The 19234-nt window shown below is 40.3% G+C and overlaps 1 protein-coding gene across 1 annotated transcript in view; it reads right to left on the bottom strand.

The window, feature by feature from the left end:
- Nucleotides 1-19234, bottom strand: part of niban2b (niban apoptosis regulator 2b) — a 36417-nt gene that overhangs the window by 5352 nt on the left and 11831 nt on the right. The window contains exons 3-10 of the mRNA XM_053420205.1: nt 18470-18598; nt 18277-18382; nt 16085-16252; nt 8036-8151; nt 6678-6782; nt 6104-6266; nt 5260-5447; nt 4878-5033 (exon numbers count right to left, since the gene is read on the bottom strand). Of these exons, the coding sequence (XP_053276180.1) occupies nt 4878-5033; nt 5260-5447; nt 6104-6266; nt 6678-6782; nt 8036-8151; nt 16085-16252; nt 18277-18382; nt 18470-18598 (1131 nt within the window). The remainder of the gene's footprint in view (nt 1-4877; nt 5034-5259; nt 5448-6103; nt 6267-6677; nt 6783-8035; nt 8152-16084; nt 16253-18276; nt 18383-18469; nt 18599-19234) is intronic.

Here is a 19234-nt window from a genome sequence, read left to right as displayed (position 1 = left end):
ATGTTATGGGTGAGCGAGCTGACTGTGGCAAGATGGCCGCCATGTGCGGACATTCAACGCGGTTGGCCGAGACATCTAACCTTTATATATATATATATATGGTCAAAACAACCTGAGCCTCCTCTTAACTCCGAGCAGATTGAAACTACATCACCACAAACTGGAAAAACCTCAGATCTCAGATACAGTGCATGTTCAATTGTTTCTGAAAACTTAGAATTGGACTCAAAGTACTGCATAGATCATCGAATCATTTGTAAGTATAATACATTATTAATGATATATCATTAATTTATTATGAACTATTAGAACACAAGGATGGCAACGTGTTCTACTGAGTTCAAACAGGGACAACAAATGAACACAAATGACTCCAAGCTCTTCAAGTATCATCAAGGCTTGATAATCTAATGTGAACTAAATGATTCCCTGTGGCAACAAAACTCAAATATTGGCCTGATTCACCTACAGTTATCAGGAGCTGCATTATGAGCTCCCTATCCAAGAATCCAGAAAACAACAAGTATCAAACATGTCATGTATTTTAGTCAAATATACTTAAGCCGGATCCATGAGGAGCTTTTTGTTCTAGAATGCAATAATATATTGTAATATTTATGATTTGTTCATGGAAACGTCTTTTACTCTATATTAAAAGGTGTACAGGTGAATTTTCAACCCTAAACATCAAAGGCTATGCAAGTAAAGATTAGAAAATGGAAATGTTAACGTCTACTTCAGATCAGCTTCTAAATTGAGTTTGAAGCCAAATATTTAACTTTTACTTTTTTAGTGAATGATGTGAGGAAATTATTGACAATATTATAATATAATATAATATATAGAGTTTGTCAGCTCATGGCTGATATTAGAATGTGTCCCTGGTGAACACTGATCAGGGGCCTGTACGACAACTCGGTTTTCACAAATCCTGCTGTTCAGGTTTTCAGTCTGACAAAGCTGGTTCATGTCTCACAGGGACAAATCACCATGGTAACTTATATTGAACCCCTCAGCCATTTTCAGAACAGGTTTAGCTCAGGATAACAGATCAAAACCGGTTTACAGCCCAAATACTGACCAATCAGATCACTGGAAAGCAGATTTTTCACTCTACTGTATCCTGCGACCTACTTTCAATTAAAAAATATTATTTGATTGTTACATGATACCTGATAACTTTCTAATTATGTCAATAATGAGCAGAATAACATGAGGAGAAATAGAAACAAATTTATGGTGTAGTTATTTAAAAAAAACATTATTACATATATTAATCTAGTTTTTAACAAACTAAACTCAACTCAACAGAAACAAGATATTTTATATTTGCATCAGGTGTCAAACAAATATAGAGTTTTATCTTTAGCCTTATAGTTTAATTTCAAATAATTCAAGTTTTTTTCATTTCTAGCTCATCATCTACAGTTGCAATCAGAAATAGTCAACCCCCTCACCTCAATATACATTATAGTGATGTGGATGACAGATAATGACAATAAATGACAAAAAAACCTCATCAAACAACAAAAGATATTTTTTGATGCGTATTTTAGTTATTTTGACAACAGAAGTTGACTTAACTTTGAAGTTCAAATGAAAAATGTAACTCTTTCAACACATGTGCATGTCCAGTATTATTCAATCCCCAGCTTCAGTACTTTGTGGCGCATCCTCTAGCTTTTATAACTTCTAAAAAATGTTTTCGGTAAGTGCGGACAAGCTTCCTACACCTCTCGATTGGAATCTTTGCCCATTTTTCAAGTGCAAAAGCCTCTAGATCAGTGATGTTTGATGGCTTCCATGCTGCAACTGCCTTCTTTAAATCCCACCAAAGATTTTCAATCAAATTTGAATCTGGTGACTGTGAAAGCCACTCCAGGACGTTCCAGGATCTTTTTCTCAACCAAGCTTTGGTGGACTTGGAGGTTTTGCTTTGGATCATTGTCTTGCTGGAAAGTCCAATGATCACCAAGGTTTAATTTGTCAACAGAAGGCATCACATTCCTCTTTAAAATGGCCTGGTATTTCTGTGAATCCATGATGCCATGTACACAATAAAGATTGCTAGTTCCTGCCGCAGAAAAACAGCCCAACATCATCTTTGACCAACCTCCATGCTGGACTGTGGGGATGGTATTCTTCTGGTCCTAAGCCTGGCCTTTCGCACGCCAGACATACCGCTGGTCCATATTTCCAAACAGTTCCAGTTTGGTTTCATCAGTCCATAGAACTGTCACCCAAAACTCAGTAGTCTTATCCAAATTCCTCCTGGCATATTCTAGTAGACTTTTGATGTTCCTTGTGGTCAAGAGCTGAGTGCGTCTTGGAGTCTGGCCATGAAGTCCTTTTTTATTCAGTGCACATCTTATAGTTGCCACTGAAGCACTTGTACCAGCCTTCATCAGGTCATCCTGTAGGTGTCTTGCAGTCACACAGGGGTTTATATGAGTTGTTCTGACTAAGTTGCTGAGGGTCCTTGATGAAATGTTGTGGCTTTCTTCCATGGCCAGGCAGGTTTGAAGCTGCTCCATCAGTTTGAAACTTCCTTATAATGTTCCCAATTGTGTATCTTGGAATATAATTTTTTGGGGAAATCTTCTTCTACCCAAGGCCCTTCAGGTGTGATGAAATAATCTCCTCTCTCAGCTTTTGTGGAAGCCTCTTTGTCTTTCCCATGATTGCTACTCATCTTGAATACCTTCATGGGTGGGGTTTATATATGCATCACAGCTGAAGCAAATGAAGGATCAGTATAGAGTTCCCAAAGGCTTAATAATGTTTCAACTCAACTTTAGGACAAAATAACTGTCAGACAGCTTTAAAAACAACAATATTATATAGGGGTTGAATAATTGTGACATGGCTATCTTAACAAAATATACTGCTACACACAAATACTACATCATGCATTTTCCTTGTTGATTTTCTGTATCACTCAACTCATAAGGAAGTCATCCGAAGTCATCCGAAGCAGAATCTTGTTCTTTGAGCAAGATTCTGTCAACTTGAATTGATAAATCCTTAAAATCTTTGGGGGGTTGAATATTTCTGATTGCAACTGTACATCTCACTTTGTTGAAAGTCCCTCTTGAATGTTGCTTTCGCCCGAACCGACCAATGTTAGGTAAAGTGAAGCCGGATGATGAAAATATATCCTGGGTATATTGAAGTTGCTTTGCAGTACAGGCCCCAGGTCTCACTTCCTCGATTTTTAATCAATAACTTTTTTTAGCCAGTCTGACTATAGAAGCGGTTATCCTTGAGAGTGAGAGAGAGTGAGAGGGGGAGCTGACTACAATGAAATAAGATTGTACTTATGTGAAATTGTAAAAAAAAGATTAAATCAATGTGTCAGTTAGTGTTGATATTGTGTAAAATAGATCAAACCACGTGTAACACTCAAAAGTGTGACAATACATGGAGTTGATTATGAACTGTAGAGGGGGTAAGAGGAGCAGGCGGTCCTTCAGTGTGGCCCAGGACACATTTCCAGCTGCTAAAAGAATGTGGCCACATGTGTTGCAGTCCTCCTCTGAATGTGTCCTCAATGCATCCTGGGTGAATTCACACTTGAACTTTGAGCTGACAACCTGTGATCGTATCTGTGGGACAGATTTACCAGGTCGGAACCAGGCCAGTTTTCTTCACCGCACTTGAACTCTGAATGACCTTGAATTAAAGTTCAGACATCCCTCCCCCGACTGGCCCTATGACCCACTCTGGAGATCAGGAAAAGTGATTTCTCCAATGGGGTTCTGGATGCCAGAGTGCTTGCTGTGCACACGTCTGGACATGGACGATGAATACAGGCCATGGGCTTTTTAACATTTGACATTTTATGTCATTGCATTTTTCAGTATTTACCCCTCAAAAGAACTAAGCCAGGTAATACAATAACTATGAATGTTGTAACTTGAATAAAGTTTTTCTACTCAACTGTCTTATTTAACACCATATCAACACCCTGGTTTAGATGAAATAAACAATAAACTGTATGCCTAACTCAGACTTAAATAATAAAAAAAACTGTGTTAAGGGTGGGTGGCATATTGGTACAAGGTTCAGCACTGTTGCCTCATAGTAAACTGCTCCTTGGTCTGTATCCCGGTTCAGCCGAGGTCTTACTCTGGGGAGTTGGCATGTTCTCCACGTGTCTGAGAATCTAAACTGATCGTCGCCTCTCGCCCAGTCTGAGCTGTGATTGGCTCTAGCCCCACCCACGACCCTCAAAGGATACCGGTGCAGACAGTGGATGAATGGAATGTTCTGAATGGTTGGTTCACCTAGCTTTACTCCCTCTAGTGTATAGTTGTACACACAGTATTGGTTTTATTGGTCATGATTGTGAAGTGTCTCATAAGATTTCTGCACTGACTCTAGCACAATGGAGGAATTGAGTTTGTCCTGTCAGCCCTTGAACTCATTGACTTGTTAAGCAAAGTCGTCTTCATTGAGTTCAACTATATCTAATGTGGAGCAGGACAGATCCACTATGTTACAATATGGTGATTTTTATTATCCAGGATCCCATAACAAGTATTGAACTCACTTGTTGTAGCATGTGTTGATACCTGAAGCTTAAAATGCCTTACTACACTGGGATATTTCCAAGAAATCATTAGACAAATTCCTGTTGACTTCTTTAAAGCCTTCACTGTCTGACTGGTCAGATCTGAGATATATGTTAATCATAATTGATAAAAACAACAACAACAAACTTTCCCTAACCCCCGAAGAAACAATGAAAATAATATGGCAATAAATTAACACTGGGAAATGTAGTTCAACCCAGTGCCCAATATCTAACCTATAGGTAACCCAGACTACACTCAATTGAAAAGCAAAGTGAGGCAGGCAGTTGTGGTTTCTCTCACCTCTCTCATGAGGATCTGGGCTCTCTGGACGAACACTGAGGGGCTGGACACATCAAACCTCTGCTGCAGACCATCCAAACTCAGGTGCTCCACCTTTTCATAGCAGCTGTTCATTTTCACTGGATGGAAGGCCAGCATGGAGATCTTCTCCATATGCTGAGGACAAGGTTTCCAACAGAAACAGTGTGTTTTTCAAACCATGCTAGACTATTGAAATGGCTTCATGTCATTGTAACACAGACTTCAATTTCTTACTAGACAGTTGATGCTGATACTAGTTAATGTAAATCGTATTTTGGATCACGCTTACATCCCTTGTGGTTTGAGCAAAGACTCTCAGCCCACACTAAGAGTTTATGCGCCACGTCCTCTTCCTCCTCACCTGTGCCATGGTCTCTTTACTGCCCTCATTGAGGGTGTTCTTGCTCATGTCCACCAGCTCTCTGAAGAAGACGTCGCGGACCTCTGAGAAGCCTCGGCTGGTCGGCTCCATCAGGGCATCCAGGATGGAGCTGATGTAGGGCTGAATGCTCACCTTCAACAGCTTCTCAGATTTGGGGAGAACCGCGGCTGTGTGGAGGGGGGAGGAACATGGGAAAGGGGATAGGAATTTACTGATCAGGTCATGGTTTCCACCAAACATCTCCTTCATTGTGGAGCTACTATGAACATTCCAGTCACGGAAGAACTAAATGTTAAATAAAAAAACAATAAGTAATACCATCTGATGCTGTAATGCTGTCAGAAGAAACTGGATTATTTCAAAGTTGCAGGAATATAACAGTTGTCACAGTCCTTCATGAAGTGCTTCTCAAAATACAGGCCACGAGTCTGAGGTGCGACATTGCAATCAATTACTAATAAATAATATTATGATATATCTAAAGAAGAAATTGTAAATTTATTTTCAATAATACACTTGAATCAATACATATATTATCATTAATACTTAATCTAAATGGAACCAATTTGACCTTTTCTTATTGCATTTACATACTGTATGTCTGCCTAACACATTCCACTGCATCTGTCTCCTGATTTATATTTACAGTATAATTTGTGTGCTTTTTTTTAATAAGACAGTACTTGATGATTTACAAGAGCTCAGTCATTCTATGATCCCTCTTGTGACCCACTTCAGACAACACATTTGAATTTATTTAGTAACTCAGATCACTGAAACAGAAAGTTGGTCTGTTGGTTAAGATGCAGGGTCTCTCACTAACCCTTGATCTTGTTGGTGACGTGCTCCTTGGATGTGATGATCTGGTCCATGTCTTTTCGTATTGAAGCCTCCAGAGAGGAACGGGCTGCCTCACACTTCTGCACCACTGCATCATACTGGGTTTGACACTGGCCCTGCACCAGGCTGTACACTGCATCACTGATCTACACACAGACACAAACACAGGCAGAGAGTCGGGGTCTATTCAGCTGCTTAATTCAAGATGATGAAATGCATATGTCTACAGTCCAATATTTTTTCTTTCGAGCTGTGCATAAGAGGTCAGCAAATTATACTATCAATAATTAAAGAAGAATTTCTTAAAAACAGACATGAGCCAATCAGTGAAGTCCCTCTACTAAGAGATAAAGCAATTAATTCAGTTTTTATTCACATCAATACCACTTTCAAACTGTTCTTTTAATAAGACTGTGTGCACGAGTATGACATACTGTATTTATCTTTCTTTTATTATTCACAGTTCATAATCTGTGATCTGAATAAAAATGTACGTATACGTTTCCACGTATTTACCAAAAGCTGTGCAGCGTAATGTGTGTGAAGCAGTTTCTCACCAGCATCCAGTTCCTCTGCCTCTCGTGCAGTTTGCCCTTCAGGCGGGGGGAGATGAGCTCCCTCAGCTCAGGAAGGAGATTCTCCATCACCAGGTTAGACAGGATCTTTAAGGAAAACATGACACAAACACCTCATAAGATCACAATCATCCCACTCACCACATGCACATGTTCAACTAAACATACTGGTAAAGCTAGACTGTATTTATCCAACGAGCAGTTGGAGCACCAGGGCTCCGGTTCACTATATTTTGGTCCGTATGACTGACTGTTCTGTATGACTGATTGACTGGTCTTAGAATTGAGAGATTTCCTTTCCCTCCAAGACAACAACTCCAATCTGTGTTCATCTACTAAATATAACTTGTATTTTTGATCAAATACAGTGCATCTAATTTATCAGGAAGAACGGTTACATACATTACACTGGATGTACAAACGCACGCAAAAATGTATTATAGAACTAACATATACAATAATATTCCTGTTAATACTGCAATATTTCAAAAGAAATTGTTATTATTGGCAGTTCAGAAGTAAATTGTGTAAGACACAAATTAAAGTTTTTTTCATTGTATTATTAACCTTACAACATCTCAGGGATACTTCAAAATTACAGACAAAGAAAAGAAATAGATGAATTAATGAATTGCCAACTATAATACTGTATAGAATATCCACACATATAAACGCTGTCCTTGCAGCTTTTCAGACTGCCTCTCCAATAAGTTAAGAGCCATAGAAAATAAGCTATTTTACCATTGTAAATAACTGGAGAACACCATTTATGTTCAAAAATCAATTCACTTAGCGTTGTGAGAGGAATTTTAAAGGGGGGGAGCTTGCACTGGCCAATAGCCAGTAAATGCTTAGATGTTACTAATTAGCGTGTCAGCTACTTTAAGAGTTATCCTACAAATAGCCATTTACGAGTCAGACAAATTTCTAGAATGATATGAAACATGTCTATAATGTGAGGTCTCCATGTGTTTGCATCATTCACAAAATACTGTCCAGTGATGGAAGTAAAAAAAACCTGACCAGACCTAAGCTGCAGGACAGCATTTACAGTAAAGTTGCTCTTCACAGCCTGAAACACTGTAGCAGTCTCACCATGTGTATATACAAGACAGAACGTTAACAATCACAGAACGAGAACTCAAGTTCAGACAAGAATGTGGAGAATGTGTCTATATATGCTGATGTGACCTGATTAATGTGACCCACGCTTAGAATGAAGCATTCTGGGAGTCAGATTTATGATTCAAGCACTAAAATGTGGAACCAAGCCTGGTTAAAGCTCATCAGTGATATACTGTTTTCACGTAAAGGCAGATCCTAAGAGGCAACATGCTTACCTGTGATGGTACACCACACATCATTTCCCAAGTGCCATAGTGCCCTTGAGCTTGGCGGTAGTGTCGTACTGCATCAGTAAAGGCTGGTGTTTGGACTTTTTTCTCCTCTGATAAACCTGGGATGAAAACAATAGTAGCGGTTAGCATTCAAGTACAAGAAGAAATTCCTCAACAAAATAAAAACAGTGCCAGTGAGGTTTTAGAAAGAGAATATTATTGACGTATAGGGATGCACCGATATGGAAATTCTTGGCCGATACCGATACCGATATTTAAAATAACAATCTGGCCGATAGCCGATACCGATATTTGTTTATTTTCTTTTTGTTGTTATTCATTCACCCTTTTGTGCCAGAAAAATAATTAAATCATTATTTAAAAAGCACTATTTAAAAAATGTTCAGCCCTTCATCACTCTTATCTTTTAATGACACAAATTGAATCAGATTTATGAAACAATCTTTGATTTAACTAAACTTTATTTAACAGAGACATATAATGACCATTTTTCCGGAAGTTGAAATGGTTCCTTGGGATCTTAATGAAATGACTGTAACATATTTTGGTCAAAATACCACAAGGATTATTTAAAACAGCACCTTTTTACCCTGTCTAAAACAGCCCTGTTAAAGTATCATTATAGAGAACGCTCTTCTCATTGTTTTACGGTAGCAGTATTGCCCGTTTATTAGAGGTGTTACGGCTTCTGTGTGTATGACGTATGTTGTCAATTCCCTTGTTACCTGTGCATGAGACGGATGAGTAGAGCCGATGCACATGAGAATAAAGTACTTAAACAGACGCTACGCTCATACTTTTTACGCCAAGTTACACTGCGTGAGTGAAGATAACTTAACAAGCCCTCCTCAGTTTGACCTGTTTTTAGTGTCGGGCAGAAATCACATCGCGTCAACACCCACCGTGGCCCTTCGCGATGCTTGTTTTAATTAAACAGTCGGATTCCCCTGGTCCGCACCAGTTCTCAGTCAGCTGCTAGGCGCCAGCCGAGGCGCACCGCAGGGTGCCCCCCCCCCCCCCCCCCGCGCGAACGGAGGGTCCCCCCAGCGGTCGCCGTAGCTGAGGTGATCCGCGAGAAGGGCCCGACACGCGTCCAGAGTCGCCGCCGCCGGCCGCCGACCGCCGTACCCAGTCCCCTCCAACGGCCCGCCTTCCGCGCCGGCGATGGACACCGCCCCGCGGTCCAGGAGAAAGAAAGCCCCCGCACCAGCGACGCCGTTAGGCGGCACCGGATGAGGACCTCCCGGTGCCGCACACTGAGCCTCCGGCGGCGCGGAGAGGAGGGCGACGGAGCGACTGCTCCCCCAGCTGCGGCACGTGCCCAGCGGTTTTCCAACAAATATGAACATCGGCCAATGATATCGGTGAAAGTCAAGTTTATTACCGATAAGCCGATATCAGTAAACGAGGCGAATATCGGCCGCTACCGATGTTCGGCCGATAGATCGGTGCATCCCTATTGACGTATGATAATGGAAAAATCCGAGGGGCTAAGAATAACATGAAAAATGGTTAAATTCCATGTAGCTGCTTCAGTTTGAGGGTTCTGGGGGTTTACCTTCACACTGCCATGTGGTGACAGTCGAATAGAAAGGAGGTAATGTTATAAACTATATCTGGGGTTTCCCACTTAAGTAATGGCATGTCAACGTAATCAATTACATGGTCATGAAGATCCGAAGGCATTTACGCTTTGCACTATTAACATTAATTCCCAATGAATACAGCTAGATACATAGGGAGATACATTGGGATCCTGAGAATGGCAATTTCTCTCTGAACTCCAGCTCATGATCATCAAAATTATGTGACTTTTTGAAACCAATTAAAATGCTTCTCAAAAATATTCAAAAACTGTGATGGCCTTCCACAGCAGCATAGCGGCTGCAGAACCATCACAGAAGAAAACATCCTTTGACCTGAAAACAGCGAGACAGCAGCATATGTATTCATTACAATGAGTCTGATTGTTGGCTGGTGTCTGTGCCTGGAGTCATCATTGTGTCTTTGTCTGTTGTATGACAGACAAGAAGTCTGAGCCAATACTTCCGAGAGCCTGTATGCTAATGACCCTTATGGAAACAGAGCTTTCCAGTGCATTTCGCAAGCAGTTTGTTTCTGCGCTTATAGATCTACAGTGCTCTGAAAAGGTGTATGCTTATATCTTTACTTTTGTATATTTTCTCACATCTTCCTTCAGATCATTAAATGATTAATTCAAAAAAGCTATCCAAACCTACCTGGCCCTATGGGAAAAACTAATTGCCCACTCAATTTCAAAGTCAACCAATTAAGTACATTTCAATAGAACCTGTCTGACAATGTGAATTAGACTACAACGACACATGATACCAAGAGTTAAACGAATTAAAGAACAAATGAGAAACAAAGTCAATGAAATCCATCCGCCTGGGAGTGGTAACAAAGCCCCTGTTAAGACTCTGGGACTCCAGTGAAACATCGAGAGCCATTATATACAAATGGAGAAAACTTGGAACAGTGGTGAACTTTCCCAGGATTGGCCGGTATACCAAAGTTCCTCCAAGAGCACTTTGAAAACGCAGACCAGATCTAAACAACTGCAGGCCTCGCTCGCCTCTGCTAAGGTCAATGATCATGTTCGCTACCAGCCCTGCTCTATTGTATCTTTCCTCGATCTGCAGCAACACACTTTATTAAGTACTGTATATGTACAGAGCCATTCCTCTTTATTTTAAATGAAAAGGAAACAAGTGGTAATGGCTTTTATGTTGTACGATGAGACAAAAGGAAACAAATGGAATTTAAATCTTTTATCTAATATAATATGGTTTATTGAAGTAGCTTAAATCAAAAACTGACTAGCGTGTTGGTGAGTGCTGTTTCAGCTTCACTATCAGTAGTAAACACTGGAGTCAAATAGTGCATGAGAAAGACGTAGCTTTTGATAAATGTTTCTACATTCCTCATGTTGGCTGCCTTCCAAAGTAAATTACAATCTGCTTAGAAGCAGTAAAGCATGCTCACACTGTGATAAAATATACACGCTGATTTTGAAATGCTGTACAGCCTTATTGGACAGTGGGTGAAAACTCCCCACTATGACAAAGCCAGGATGTGTGTGCGTATGTAGGGGGAAGGGCAGTGACAAGACCAAAGTGCCTAGTATGAACTGTGACAGGAAGTTCCAAGACCCTTTCAATGAGGAGGTTATTATTTTCATAGGATTTCAAACAAACCCAAAATTCTGATTTCCAGGCTCTTCTGTGATCTTAACCCTTTACATCACAGGGCAAGAAAAACTCATTAGAATCCTTCATGTAAAACATTCAACATTTTGGGATACTCAGTGACATCCCTGTCCCTGAAAAGACCCCTCATAGCATGATGCTGTTTCCACTATATTTCACGGTATGTTTGACATTTGCCAGGTGCTGGACAGAATATTTGGAGTCCAAATGTCTGACAATTGCCAAACAACAAGCAGTGTTTCATATTCCCTTTGCTGGGGTCAGATACTACACTATTGAAGCACAACCATATAAATACATCAGACAGACAACACTTTGGCTCGGTTGGAACATTGCTTTCCATCTCAGGCACTTGAAAAGTGTGAGTTTGCAAGGATGAACATTTGGTTGATGAGAATCTAAAGCAATTTATTAGTTCATAAGGTCGGTAAACAACAATCGAGCTTCATGGGATCCAGTGTTTGTGACTCATGAGGGAGACTTAATCCATCTCCCACACCAGAGGCAAAGCCCTGCCCTGTGCAGACACACTCTAACATGCAACTGTTTTCTAAAGAACACTTTTAAAAGATTACATGGAGGACATCCAAATCTTCATAAATGAGGTAATGAACAGCCTGTCTGTTCAACGTGCCTTTATCTACTGAGAGGGGTTGAAAGAAGAGTGTGTTTGCCAACAGCGATGCACACCTAAACAAACCATTGAGAAACTGCTAAATGTCTTTCAAATAACAATCAAACCCTGTGGAGCCACTAGTGGTCTGAGAGTTATATTCACCATTATGAACAGCCAGTACCTATACTAGGAGGGGACTATAATTTGAGACTCATGGAGATTGTGAAACTAGTGATCAGATGATGCATCTTAAATCTATCTTCTTATGAAATAACATGCTACAACTTTTCTTAAGTGATATCATTCAAAGTTCTCCTATCAACAGGGTGGAAGTGGGGCTTGTTGTGATTAAGTTTTAATCAGTTGTGTGTCAATCCCTAGACTGGCAGAGTGCTACATCCAGCCTGGAGGGGTGGGGTTGATAAGTTGTTTAGCTTTTTATCTTATTTGTTAGAATGCTCTCCATGTCCCCGAAGTGGTAAAAAAGACCAATAATTTAATTCGGTCCGAAATAAAAGACTGGCCGGCATACCTGTCAGTAACTAATCCTACTAACAATGCACATCCTGCCTGTGCACTCACTGCACATGACCAGAGTCTTCAGGCAGGGAAACGTACACTGCTGAAGCACAGTCGATAGCACTGTGTAGATAGACAACAGCAGTTAGTGAGCAGTTGTCAGGCAGAAGGTGTCCATGTGTTTTTGGGGCGTAACTTTTGATGGGCCAATATGAGGGGGTGGACTGTATCTGTAAATATAGGCTGCTCTTGCTAGCTTTACAGCGAAGGAGGCTTAATATCCATTCGTTGCTCTTTAATAGCTACAGTCAACTTCACATGAGACACAGACTTTAAAAAGGCCTGTGCCCCTCATGTCCCTCAGCATAGTCGTCTGTTGCTGACTGTTGACTTTCGCTGGTGGTGAGAATTTATGTTTCTGAATACACAACACAACAACACAAGACTGGAATCTCAACTTCTGGGCAAGAGTTCTGAACTTGTTCTGGACCAAACTGTACCAGTTAACACAACCACATTACTTCAACTCCAGCAGGAAACATGGCCGTCAGGGGAAACTATATTACATCACTGAGCTCCCTCTCCTTCCCCACTAGGTTAAAGTGACCAACGCATCACACTTAATCAAATAGACCAAGCAGGACGGTTGCCACAGGGCACTGAACTCCCAAGGCCTCTGAACAGTTGACATGTATCGTTTGGTTTGAGAACATAAAAAAACAATAAAATACCTCAACTATAAAGACCAAACCCTTTTAAAGGATCCCACATTATATCCTCATCTTAAGACTGTGTGTTGAGGGGATTCTTGTCAATATCCATTCTTCATAGCTGAAATAACTTTATTTGTATAGCACTTATCTAAACAAGGTGACAGAGTGCTTCACAAAATACATGGCAATAAAAACAAATGAATAAAAAGGTAAGCGTATGTTAGGGTAATTTTCAATTCACCTCAAAACACATTACTAAAAAATAGCGTTTTTGAAGAGTACATCATACACAGAGAGCACAGGCCCCAGGGTCTCCATGTGGGTTAACCCTGCCCTGTTTTACACCACTGACAGAACCTCCTGTGTGGAGAAGAATGACTTTTTGACCGGGGTTGAGATTGGTGCACCCACACCTTGTTTAAAAGAGTTGTTAAAAAGCCAGCACAGGTCCCAAAGCTCTGAGTGGTACACAGAGAACATATGGAAGCATTCATCCGCTTCCACGTCATACAGCTGGTCTGTGTCACAGCTCAGGCATGTTAACTATTGGTGCCGTTTCCTCTTTCAGGTTCTTCACAGCCCTTGCCCTCACAACTCGTACAGGCATCCAATCAATGCTCTGCTCAGACATTAAGGAGCAAATGGAAATCTACTTGTGAGGTTACGTAGCTGCACAACCTTATACGTTTTCCTGGTTTTCATATTCAAGTTTTATGACTGAAAATTACAGCTAACGAAAACTGAGTAAGTCTAAAGTCTGAGGCTTTTTGTCCCTTCAGTGCTCCAAAAAGATCCCAGAATCATTATGTTGAAAAAACCTGAGGAGAAACACAGTGAAATAAAGCCAGAGCTTCAAGGTATTTAAAGAAATTACACACTGATGAGGAGCAGACTTAGTCTAAACAATGTGCTGTTAGTGAGTAGCACTGTAAAAACTGCCTCAGGAACTACAGTACATATTCATCATTTCAGTCACCTCAATGAGAAGGGAAGTTAGAGACATCATTGTGTAACTCTGACTCACAACCATAGCTGCACCACATTTTGTGTAAACAATGATTCATTATGAAAATGACAGTCTTGTTTCAGGGGTGTCCAAAGCACTAAGCTGCTTTAAACATCGAGTGTAACAGCACTGAAATCCCCAGCTTTAGTTTCAGTGAGCAGAGGAAGACAAAGCAGGGGCCAGCGGGCTGTGTGTCCCAGGAAACATGCTTTTAATGAACAAAAAGAAAACAAATCAGAGGTTTAATTAATGAATATGTACGCTAACTAAGTTTTTACCACATTCTGACTTCTTCATAAGAAGATGAACACAGAACATTACAGCTGCACTAGCAACTTACAAATGACTATCATATGACAGTCTTAGATTAACTCTATTGCATACAAGTAACCAGATGTTGAATTATGGAAAACAGCAGAATACCACTGGTGCAGTCTGTGTTTATAACTACGTCTGAGAATGTACCTGCAGGTCCGCTGGATAAATGTAGCACCTGTCAGTTAATGAACAGTTAAAGCAAAGCAGCAGTGGCGGAGTTAAGCTCAGGTTGAAGTGGCAGGTTCCTCCTGGACCTGCCTCTTGCTAATCTGAGCTTAAACACATCGTGGATCAATGCCAGGAGGTGTTTATTTTTACTACTTTCAGACCAATGCCATTTTGAAATTCACCTCAGTCAGTGCAGACAGCTGTGGGCTTGGTTATTACAGAGATAACATTAAGAATCCAACTTCATTTTAAAGACAGTGGAAACTAGGCAACATTAGCCTGTTGCAGACAGTTAAAATTGCAGGTCAAGTGAGAACTCTAATGATATGAAATGATAAAGATGCAGAAAAAATAGGAGATTGATACCCAATCATTTTTCACACGCCTTTCGTCATGTTGTCCTCCTGATCCCCCTTTTCCAACCATTAGAATATGACCAGCCCTCCGATGCAATTACAGGTCGCACCTGCTATGTTTTGCTTACCACTGGGAAATTCATTTTCAGGAGCCTTGCAAATTTAATTGTGGTCAATATATTTTTGGTGCGTTAACCAAAATAATACCCAGTCCATGTTGGTGAAAATGGGATTTCCTTCCATTGTTAACTACCGTGCAACAGGAAGGCTGCTAGATGTGGGTTGAAAAGTGAGCGAAAGAATTGTCCACTAGCCCTGAAGAAAACGCCTTTATGTATAAGTGCATATATGTGTAAATGTAGACTGTGCCCGTCAAATAATTGTTATGCTATTGACAGGGCCTAAATAATGAAAATTGTGTCACTGGACAAATATTACCTGAACTCAGTGTACTTAAAATCAAGTAACTTGGTCAATACACTAAAGCATATCCTAAACACTGCTTACAGGCTTCATAGTGGAGAGGGGCAGAAAACACTACTGTTGCTCACTTCAGAAAAAATGCGAATCTAACATGAAATAATGATACATTTAAAAGTGGAATGATACTGGGGCAGACGAATTGACAGCTGCTACATCACCCGGTGTTATTTTACAGAGCTGACACTAAAATGGTTTCTTGAACATTTTTGAAAGATGATAATTTCATTTCCATCAGGATAATCTAAAACTGTTATCAACACCCACATTTTTGGGGAATAAATACAGAACTCTGAAGGTAGTGAAGGTAATAGCAACAGGGTAAATGAACAAAGCAAATTACCCAACGTGTTTGAGCGACAGCTTTTCAGTCTCAAACCACTTGTGGGGAAACTTTGAGCCACTCCCTCCCACTTGAAGCCCTGGGCAGCCACAAACTCTCCCTTGATGCTTCAGAGCATTATAATAGGTCATGGGTCCCTATAACTCTTTAATTTACAACAGTATAGCTTTGTTAATCGTGCATTACATCAATAAACTGCCAATTGACATAAATACCAAAATATGGTCCAATTGCCAATCCCCATGTCAGAAGTTTGGTTCAGGAGTAAGTAGAAGGCCTCACCATCATTGGCGTGACGGACACAGTCCTGTAGAACAGCTTGCCACTTCTGTTGCTCTTTCTCTGTCTCCACACAGAAGTAGTAGTGACGGGCATAGGGATGCCAGAGGATCAGCGGGAACTGACTGGCACACTTTAGGAAGGGAGAACTTCCCACCTTGGCTTTCACATCTGGGGGAAAACAGGCATAATACAATAATGAATATCTTAATGCATTTTAATATGTTTGTGTAGTCGTCAGCAGGTAGAGCATGACCAATGCATGCTGTGCAATCAAGCACAAATTAAAATAATTATATTAAAGTCCCAATCTTTTCGGAAAAAACCATCCTCTACAATGTGCAATATGGAACATGGGGTTTGTGACAAAGGCAGCAAAGGTTTCCCTGAACTGGAAGACTTGCAAGAACAACAGCTTTTTGATAAAGTTAATTCTCTTCAGAGTTTGGGTGCCTAACAAGCAGCTTTCATAAGATCACATTTTGACAGAGGTGATAATCTTCCCTTCCATCACGATTCGATAATGCATCACCTGTCAATGACTCTTCAATTACGATTCACCTGCCAAAGGCATGCACAGTGATTCTTTATGTCATGCAGTTATGTTGATACTCTCCACATCGATTTAACATTTATAATGTTTATGGTTATTGAAGAGTAAAGTGAGGACAATCAGACAGGATACTCCGACAGGGTACAAGACAACTGGCCCTAATGTTTGTCTGCTCTGATCCGATTTCTGGTGGTGGAAACTCGATTCGATCATTATCTGTCACTGCATCGATGCGGAGTCGTCCATTTCGGTATCGATTCTAAGGTGCATCAACCTCTACATTTTGCCTGACCATGTTACACAGATAAGTTTTTCAAATAAATTAACTGAAAGCTTAGAAGCTGAAACTTCCTTGGGGGAAATTTGTGAAGGAGTCTTGTTGCCGCGGCTGTTTGAAACCAGACAAAATAGTTCCAAGTTTATCTTTAAGAATTGTCACAGAGCAGATCACTGATATATTTCATGACAGTGAAAAAAACATTGAAACTCTGACCTGTGATGAACAGGCAAGTTCCACTGTATTATTGTGCATGGGCTCACTGCCTAGTTTGATACGAAGGCGGTATTACTGTCTTTGCAAGCTGTGCATGCTGTGGCAAGTGCAACTGGAAAAGGGTAACACTGCATTTTCCTACTCTGCACAACCAGGTGCCTGCTATGATGTCTCAATATGCTGGTGTGTTTGCTTAACTCCTTCAGGCATTTGGCAAAGCCTTTGGGACATGAGGAGTAAACAGAGGAAACTAACAGTTTAACTGAGTTCCACACTAACTCAGTTAAACTGTGTTACTGTGGAACCAGCTGATGTGCCTGACAATCTACAAAACGAAATCATTGAGGGTTAAGGACAGAGGATGTCACACTATGTTAAAGCCCTATGAGACGCATTGTGATTTGTGAATATGGGCTATACAAATAAAATTTGATTGATTGAGGTGCAAAGAGACAGTAAGCTCAAAGCTACAGGAGGTACAACAACCTCCCTCTGTCCAAGGCATGAACTGAAGTTTGCACAACCTACAGCTCTACAGTTGTTTTCAATACTGACTGTTCACAAAGACTCAGTTTAGAGAAACCATTCCAGCCATCACAGTAGAGAGGTTAATGTGCTAAGTGTGTTCAGTTCTTTTATTTAGATCTCTAAGCATTTTATAAAAATGAAATGACCTTTGATAAGAAAAAGGTTTTCCTCCCCTGACCTAAACCAAATACAGACCAGATAATGAAATATTATATTTCCCTTACTAGTCAAGTAAAGTTGACTTGATTAAGGCAAAGAATATGAAGCTGGCTTCTCAAACTTTATAGCTCTAATCATACTTCCATCATCCCGGATGATATTTCAACCCAAACTTCTTCATTTATACGTGTAAACAAATTACTAGACAGGAAATCAGCAGAAACCCTTATCAACCTCATCATGAAAACATGCTAATGTTACTTCCAGTCCAGAGTTTTAGCTGTCCTGTTTTTGGCTGCTAATATTATATGGAAAAAATACAATTATATTTAATTGTTTTGGAAACCTGGTCATGAAAAAAGTTAAATTAAATAATGTTGCATATGATTATCAGCATGTTACTGCTACCGTCTCTGACTCCCACCTCACCTCCCCTCCCCCCATCCTCCTCCTCGTCCTTACCAGGCAGGCTGTTGCTGATCAGGTCGAGGTACTGCTCCATGGATGTCAGCACTTTGTAGCCAGCACAGTTGATGGTTCCTTTGGGAGTGAGGCCTCTGTCATGGGACTGGTAGATAAGACCGGGGGCAGAGTTAACACATCTAGCAGTGAATCAAACTTGTATCCTATAAAACAGACCGTATTTTCAACTCACCACTTTGTTGTCATAGAAGTTGATGTTATAGGAGTCCGGAATGAAGAAGAAGCGGTTCCTCCATTTCTTGTTCTCCTCCAGGTACTGAAAGAGTGAGCCAGAGAAGATGGACTTGTTCTCCAGAGGAATCTGTGGAACGCAACACATTCAGCTCAAACCTTAAACACCGCAAAGACATGTTCATACACTCTACAGGTAGTTGCATGATATAGAAACTTGCATCTCAAATCAATAAGCCACTGATGCATTTTAATCCTAGATAGTATTATTTTCCTAAGCAAAGCAGACAGCATTTTTCTCAGTATACTTGAACCAGGTCATTATGAGACTGTAGAATCAACCTCAGTGGGAATGATGGTTTATTACCTGTGTCAATTATCTTTAAAAGCACATAAAGCTTTTGTCAAAAAACCCAAATCTAAAACGAAACCCAATAAAATGTATTTCTTCTAGAATTTGCCGTCAGGAAGAGGATGAACCGTATTTTTTATTGCTTTTCCTATGTATGGTGTATTTATTGCGTTTTTATGTTCCTATGTTAATTGTATGCACCAATTACCAAAGCAAATTCCTTGTAGGTGTAAACCTACTTGGCAATAAAATACTTCTGATTCTGATTAGTAACTGTGAGAATAATGCCCTAGCTCTTCTTGGTTCTGTGCTATAGGCTACATGCAGATTTTGGGTACCTAGACATATTTGATGCCTTACTGTAAAATAAATTAACTGCATAAGCATTTTTCTTGATAAAATAGCCAGTGTTAT

Source organism: Pleuronectes platessa, chromosome 4, assembly GCF_947347685.1.
Source record: "Pleuronectes platessa chromosome 4, fPlePla1.1, whole genome shotgun sequence".
Lineage (NCBI taxonomy): Eukaryota > Metazoa > Chordata > Actinopteri > Pleuronectiformes > Pleuronectidae > Pleuronectes > Pleuronectes platessa.
Note: the sequence above shows the minus strand (reverse complement) of the source record. Positions and strands in the feature narration are given on the sequence as shown.